At 38.3% G+C, this 8076-nt stretch overlaps 1 protein-coding gene across 1 annotated transcript; it reads left to right on the forward strand.

Annotated features, from left to right (window-relative positions):
• The first annotated feature begins 1054 nt into the window (after nucleotides 1-1054).
• LOC139875606 (E3 ubiquitin-protein ligase PRT1-like) lies at nucleotides 1055-5620 on the forward strand. Its single transcript, XM_071862931.1, has 8 exons — nucleotides 1055-1404; nucleotides 1455-1706; nucleotides 2035-2063; nucleotides 2150-2329; nucleotides 2426-2668; nucleotides 3320-3523; nucleotides 3795-3904; nucleotides 4697-5620. The coding sequence occupies exons 1-8, from the start codon at nucleotides 1055-1057 to the stop codon at nucleotides 4958-4960; spliced, it is 1632 nt and encodes a 543-aa protein (XP_071719032.1). The 3' UTR covers nucleotides 4961-5620.
• Nucleotides 5621-8076: the final 2456 nt, after the last annotated feature.

The following is an 8076-nucleotide window of genomic DNA, read 5'->3' on the forward strand; positions in this document are numbered from 1 at the left end:
GAGCGTATGTTGAGGTTTTAGCTCTCAGGGTTTAGATATTAGGGTTTATATATTAGGGTTTAGATATTAGGGTTTATAGGGTTTAGATATTAAGGTTTAGAAATTTAGGGTTTAGGGTTTAGATTTAGGATTTAGATTGAGTTTTTAACACGAACGGTTTAGAGTTTAGGATTTAGGGTTTAAGGTTTAGGCTTTGGTGTTTTGGGTTTATGGAATAAACCCAAAACACCAAACCCTAAACTCTAAATCGGGCTAAATTTTACCTCACAAAACATGAAGAAAAAAAAACGTTAACATTCTTCACGAACAATATTATCTTGAATGTTATTTTTGTCGATCGTTTTCCCACCTAAATAATAATATTCATCATGAAGTGTCATTTCTAAATGTTCATATTTTCTTGTGATCTTGATGCTAGAAAAAAAAATTCCAAAAAATACGAAAAAAAAAAATTTGCTTCCCCCGATTGGTTACTTCCCCTATATATATATATATATATATATATATATATATATATATATATATATATATATATATATATATATATATATATTACGATTTCGATTAGATTACATAACATAACGAATATTTTCAACAATCGTTAATTCCATAATTAACGTCAACCACGATGACCATACAAATTAAAAAAAAAAAAAAAAAAATTAGGAGCACTTTTATGGTAAAATCCATAGGATTCAACTGCCTAATTTTATTTTTATATTTCTATTTTTATAAATTACGTAGTAATAAAACAAAAACTTACAGGCCTAGCCTGAGTGGTCACCAACATTTCCCATGAAGGTTGAGGTCTCGGGTTCAACTCCAAGGGGTGCTCGCATTTAATGACCAAAGTTGGAGGATGCTTTACCCGATAGCGGTGGAGGGTTGGCTTGCCGTTTACCCGGGGTTTACCTGCAGTGGGGGCCAATGTGATCTGGCCCATAGTGGGGTTCCTCGTAAAAAAAAAAACAAAAACTTCTACGGTATAAATTTCTTCGATCCTCTATAAAGATAAAATGAAGTCAAAAAAATAAAAAATAAAAAATTAAGGAGAATGAAAGACGCTCAACTTTTATTCCCAGTACTTTACGCATTTGTGATTAATACGCCAGATGATGATCCCGCCACCATCGCCGCCACTGCCGCTGCTGCTGCTGCTGCCGCCACCGACGCCGCTGCTACAGCCACCCGTGCTGCTGCCGCCGCCGACGCCGCTGTTACTGCCACCCGTGCTGCTGCCGCCGCCGACGCCGCCGCTACTGCCACCCGTGCTGCTGCCGCCGCCGACGCCGCTGCTACTGCCACCCGTGCTGCTGCCGCCGCCGACGCCGCCGCTTCCATTGCCTCCACCAACGCTGCCATTGCTTCATCGCTACCATTGCCTCCGCCGCCGCCGCTGCCATTGCGACCGGCGCCGTTGCTATTTCCGCCGCCGATGCTACTATCTTCACCAGAGGCGCTGATATTACCACCTCCGCCGCTGCTACTGCCACCACCGCCGCTGCTTCTTCAGCCGCCGCTGTTGCCGCTTCCACCTTAGCCGTTGCCATTGCCACCAACGCCGCTGCCGATGCCACCACTGCGGCTGATACTTCCACCACCGCTGCCACCAATTCCACCACAGATGCTGCCACCTCCGCCTCTTCTACCGCCACCGACGCTGAGAGTGACGAATTTTCCGGCGACTTCAAATGTTGTATCTGCTTGTAAGTATTCAGTCCTATCGATATCAACATTATAAATATATGTATTTTTTTACTTTATGCCTAAATATAATATATGTATTTTTATCTTTATTTGTCTTCTATTTGAATTTATTTGAGTGATCATTTAGGGGTTTTAAGAATAGATAAAGTTTTGTATCTATGGATTGTGCTACTTCAGTGAATTTTCATTTGAAGATTTATTTATTTATTTATTTTTTGGTGTATTAGATATTATTTTCTCCAATAATAATACTGTTCTTTTGAGTTTAGGAATTGGTGATTTGTAATGAAGTTGGTATTTTTTTATCTTTTTATATTTACTTTGCAGGGACCTCATCTGCAAGCCAGTTGTATTGGGTAAGAATGGAATCCAAAAGCCACAATTAAATGTTGTTCGATCGAATGCCAACGTGTTATTAATTACTTTTGTCACTGTTTTGCAGCGTGTGGTCATCTTTCATGTTTTTGGTGCGTCTTCAAATCTATGAACACTCGGCGTGAATCTCGCCGCCCTCTTTGTAGACACTCATATCATCATCTTCCGAGTATTTGTTGGCTTCTTCACTTTTTGCTTCTTAAGCTTTATCCCGTAGTTTATCAAAAAAGGGAAACTCAAATTATGGGTATATAATCTAACAAATATGCCTTTTTGGTAGCCTTTTAGTATATTTCATGTGGTTTAATAATTTTAATGTATTCATAATTATTTATTGTGGCAGAAGAAGAAAAGGCCAGTGGAATGTTTTCAACGCAGTTTGATAGATATATAGTGTTATCCCGATCAAGTGAACCAATGCCATCATTGGAGTGTACTACTTCTGATAACAATTGCAATAAGAATGATGAAGTTATTGAAAATCTGACTGTTGAAGGATGTACCGAGCGGGTTTCTGTCACCGATGTACTCTGTAGAATTTGTAAAGAGATTCTATATCAACCTGTAGTACTTAACTGTGGTCATGGTAAGTCTAAAAAACCGTCGTCATGATTTAGAGGTGGCAATCTCTACCCATTTACTTGAAAATGATTCGATTTGGGTTGTTTTAGCCCCAACTTGTCATGTGGGCCTGGTTTGAAAATTGACCAACCTGTCAAGGATGTAAAAGTCACGAGTCGGGGACGAGTCTGTCGGGACCTTCGAGAGACGAGTGGGGGATGGGCGTTGACCAACATTGAGTTTGATCGACTCAGCCCCAACTTTGACCCAACTTTCTAGCGTTGACCGACTTTTTAGGTGTTTTTGGGTGAAACGAGGCGGGTTAGTTCCGTACCATTTGTGGGCCGACTCAACTGATATCGGTCAAAGCTAAACAATTCCAATGGGTTAGTAGATATTATATCAAAAACTACTTCAAGTTTTCCAGACCAACTTGCCCAGAATATTATTCACTAATATTTTAACTCCTGAATTAAATTTTCTAATAAATAAGGTAGATATTATCAAAAGCATAGCTTCTGCAATACCATGTAATGCCTCATTTTTTTGTAAACAAATACTAAAAGGGAGAAAAAGTGTTAGTGGATCAACCCAGCGTTTTGACCCGAAACCGATCTGCACCAAAATAACTAACTGTTGAGTTTTTTTTTTTATTTTTTATTTTTTTTATGTTCAGTGTTTTGTGAAGTGTGTATTGTTGGTGTTACCAATGAGGAATGTCGATGCCCTGTGTGTCAAAGCGTGCATCCAAACGGGTGTCCAAAAGTCTGTTGTGATCTAGATCGGTTCTTGGAGCACCATTTATCAGAAGAATATGTTGCAAAAAGAGCGTCTATCAACCAGCTCATCAGTACGTCTGAGCAAGAAATCGCATCAACAGGTATGTTCCTATATCTCATGTTATATATCTAAGCCATTTAGAGGTGGCATTGTCAAAATTTTGAATCTGTTGTATATTTTGTGTGTCGAATATGGTGGGTTTTTTATTTATCATCTCAATAAAAGTTAAAACTTACGAATAAAAATGATATAGGAAAAAAACAAATAAGCCTTATTGAATTCTAGTGGTTCCTTTTTTACCGTTAATTAAATTGTGTGTGTATCGTTAATTCATATGATCTGAAACGTAGCTAATTTTGTTATTATAACAGGGTCAATGCAAGTTACGAATGGTGGTGAATCTTCAACTGTATTTATGTCTGAGCACGTGTCTAGTTCAGGCCGCAAACTTCACTTTGGAGTTGGTTGTGACCTCTGTGGGGTAATCTTTTCGCTATGCTCAACTTATATCTATAATTAGCCTTAAGTGTATTTTAATGCTTGAACCTTCTTAAGTTCTTTATATTCAGGAAATTAATTTATTGAGATCATACTATTTTAACCCTAACCAAATTCTTGAATTGATCATTTAAGTATCATATATATTAAGTGATGAGATTCTTTTATGAAGATGATGATAATTCAACCCTACCTATACTTCAAATTACGCGTTTTGACCCAAACCTTGTTCTCAATTATAACCCAACTTTCAAAAGGCACTGGTCTGATGACTCTGATCTATACAAGAAAACTTATATGGTCTTGTGTACCACTGAAAACTGGGAACTTAAGGGTGAAACAAATGGGTGTGTTTGGGTTATGGGTTCACGTAAAAGCTTGATAATTTTCAGTTACGATTAAAAATATAACCATTTGAATCGACCCTTTAAAGGTAAAATATATGCATTGACCCGTTTTCACATAAATATGGTTGCAATTAGCCCATTTACCACACTGCTAATAGTAAATATTGATTTTTAATCAAACGTTATAATATGTTTTGAAGAGTAAGTCTTTGTATATTATCTCCACTAAATTTAAATATACCCCATGGGTAGTTTAGGAGGTTGTGACCAATGTGATTTGTCTTCTTCAAATTGACCCCTTCAGTATGAATTTGTCGAAATGCCGTTTCTTATATTCATTCTTGAATTGAACTAATATAAATAATTTTCGTAAGTATTTATAATGTTGCAATTTTAGGTTGCTCTTTAACGGTTCTTTTGTTCAACAGATGTATCCACTAATTGGGGACCGTTACAAATGCACGGATTGCTCAGAAGAAATCGGCTTCGACCTTTGTGAAGATTGTCACAATAGTTCCCCAGCTCTTCCCGGAAAATTTAATCAGCAACATAAACCAGAGCATAAGCTTGTGCTAATTGAACTCACCAACGACCCTTCTGAAGAACACGATACACCTGAAAACCAAACCAATGTAGAAAATGATGTTGTGGGCCCTACACCAACTAACGATACATCTGCTGACCATGAGTGATCAATCCATGATTAATGATGTTACTTAATCACGGATTGAGTGCAATAAGATTGTAATGGAGGATGGGATGTTTGATGATTATTTTGGGCCCCGATGATCGTCTTTCACTTTAACTATCAAGTGATCAACCACCCCGACCCGGTCTTGATTGTTAATTAGCTTAATTCACCTTTTCGCAATGTAAAAATCCCTTGGGCAAGATCACAAGTGGAAATTACAAAGGCTTAGGCAAAATGGCAGAGAATCAACAACCTCTAAATGAGAGGCCAAGCTCTCTATTTATAGGTTTCGAGATATCCGCGGTCCGCGAGTACCTTAACTATCCGCGGAAACTCAGCGGATTAAACCGCAGTCTTTGTATCAATGCGAAAACATGACCGCTGTGCTTATTTTCAGCGAATATTGCATAGCTTTGCCTTATAATTCGCGCAGTTCAGCCTTTGGCTTTTAGCAAATAAAATATACATATACAATGCTATGTATATGATCAAGTCCCCCCAGTTTATTATGATACATATTGCGAAACAAATGTATCATGATAAACTCTAAAAATTCGCAGTTATCGCAGCCAATATTCGCATGGAATCATTTCGCATTAACCAAGTTACCGTTATAGGAAAAAGTTACCGTTTGAGTTGTCACAACGGTTAATTAACATAATTAACCCCGTTGCCTATATATAGTGTGACCTGAAATCACAAATTCACTACTCATTTTTCCAAAATATCAAAGAATTACCTAATTCATCAATCAATCGTTATCATTTTAATCATTTTTTGCATCTCTCTTTTAATTTGCAATGAAGATTAACGAGTTAGATAGGAAAGCTGATTCAAAAACTCTGATCACTAAACTATTATCGAGCCCGGAGGCTAAATCATCATCATCGAAAGAAAAGCAGCCCATTCCAATCGTTGATTTAACCTCTAAATCTCCTTATTCAAAGTCGAGTACTACCAAGCGACCGTTACAAACACCGCCATCTTCGCAAAGCAAAAAACCTAAACAACAGGAAACCGCTCCTCACGACGATCCATTTATACCGGAACACGAAGGGGAACAGCAAACTGGTATATTGCGAATTGCCATTGAACATGTAAAATATATATTATTTTTATTTCGCCGACTAACCAACGACGTTATTTTGCAGGCGATTCTTCTGGTGATCCTATCTTTGCAAGTCCGAACACTCTTGATCAAATCACCGAATTGTTCCGCACTCCACCTGACTCTTATGGAGTGCAAATTGATGGTTTAGCAGGATATACTTACGCTTCAGCTGCCGCTGCTCTGGATCAGCGCCAACAGATGAAGTTAGCAATCCCCGGCGAGCTTCGCCGCGAGTTCTCTAAACTCTCTGCGCTGGACGCGCATAATAGTTTTGTTCAAAATTTCTACATGTGCTTTAATTCTGCATATGATGTTATATGCCGTCAAGAACAATTTTTCAATGTTCTTGAAGCTGAACAACTAAAGTATAATGCGGAAAAGATCAAAGCTGAAAACAGCGAAAAACACTGTATTGATCTCTCCTATGAGTTAACCGCAGCAAAAATCACCGTTGATGACTTGAAACAACAGGTTACTGCTGCGAATGAGAAAGAAAAGCAACTGCAGGACACTATTAAAACACTGTCAGAGAATGTGACGAAGCTAACGACAGAGCGAGACAACGCTCTTGCTGCTAAAGCCTCTGCGGAACTTGAGTTCACCAAGGTCCGCCAACATCTCCCTGAACTGGCTAGAAAGATCCTTAATTCCAAGCCTGTTTCTGTACATTTTTCAACATTTGCCTCCGCATTAAGGCTACGTGAGAGGGTTGAATTTATGGATGAGATTGCTATTCGCTGCCCACTGCCAGACCCACTACCAGCTGCATTAGCTGACCGCCTTTGCTCACTGGAAGATGCAAAGTCAGCATATGCGGTCGCTCAACAGGGCATAGCCGAAATTCCCCTCCCCAAGATAACCGCGATAAGTGAGCAAGAAGATGCCACTGCAGATGACATCATCAAGCTTGACTTAACCAATGATTAATACTCACTTTGTTTAATCACCACGCAGCTGCTTCTGCGATTTTATTAATAAAATTTCGCTTTTTCATATTTTTGCAAGTACTTCTATTTTTATAGCGCTTTCATTGTCAATATTCATAACACAAACTTGTCCTTTGCAATTTCCAACATATATTATTGTGCACATAATAAATGCGTACTTTTGCGAAACAATCTGTATGCGTATATGCTTATACGTTATGAATCTTCTAAGTCCGCCAAAACGATCCTTAGGCAATTAATTAGCATTGCGAAGCATCTAAGCATTGGCAAAATCAAACACTTAGGATTTAAAATTCCTTTCGCAATAATTCGCATGCAAAAGTGGGCAATTTCATCACTTTGCTTATTTAAACATTTCATAACTATTCGCATTTCATATATAAGCTTTTCGCATACTTTTACAAGCGTTTATTTTTGAAATTTCGTCAAGTGTGATCAAGACTTGCAAAAAATTAAAAACAAGAACACTTAATAAGTACATTAGCCGTATGCCTTGTATCCCATTTCGCACGTTATACATATATATCTGATAGTTTCCACAAAACTATGCATAATATCGCTTTAACAAAATAGCATGCCACGCATTAGGTAAAACTCGCCCTTCCATATCTGCAAGCTTGTATGAACCTGCGACATTAATTGCCACGATTTGATAAGGGCCTTCCCGATTAGGACCCAACTTGCCAAGCTTTTCTGCTCTGCTTGCTTCATTGTTTCGCAGCACCCATTCGCCTATAGCGAAAGACAAAGCACGCACTCTTTTGTTATAATACTTAGCAATTTGTTGTTTATTATTCGCTTCTCTAATAGCAGCCATTAATCTCCGCTCTTCTATGAAATTTAGATTTTCGCTCAACGCAGCATCATTTGCTTCATCATCAAAGTTAGCAATTCGATGCGTTGGTACCAGAATTTCTGCGGGGATTACTGCCTCAGAACCATACACCAAACTAAAAGGTGATTCGCCTGTATTTTTTTTTTAAAAGTAGTGCGATGTGCCCATAACACATTGGGTAATTCATCTACCCAACCAGTTCGCCTTTCACACAACCTCTTTTT

Source organism: Rutidosis leptorrhynchoides, chromosome 11, assembly GCF_046630445.1.
Source record: "Rutidosis leptorrhynchoides isolate AG116_Rl617_1_P2 chromosome 11, CSIRO_AGI_Rlap_v1, whole genome shotgun sequence".
Taxonomy (NCBI): domain Eukaryota; kingdom Viridiplantae; phylum Streptophyta; class Magnoliopsida; order Asterales; family Asteraceae; genus Rutidosis; species Rutidosis leptorrhynchoides.

Bases quoted from the DNA above. Each gene is read 5' to 3' on its own strand.
- LOC139875606 (XM_071862931.1), top strand. From the start codon at position 1,055: ATGAAAGACGCTCAACTTTTATTCCCAGTACTTTACGCATTTGTGATT. The intron at 1,707-2,034 runs GTAAGTATTCAG...TTTACTTTGCAG, and splicing joins TTCAAATGTTGTATCTGCTT to GGACCTCATCTGCAAGCCAG. The intron at 2,330-2,425 runs GTATATAATCTA...TTATTGTGGCAG, and splicing joins AAGGGAAACTCAAATTATGG to AAGAAGAAAAGGCCAGTGGA.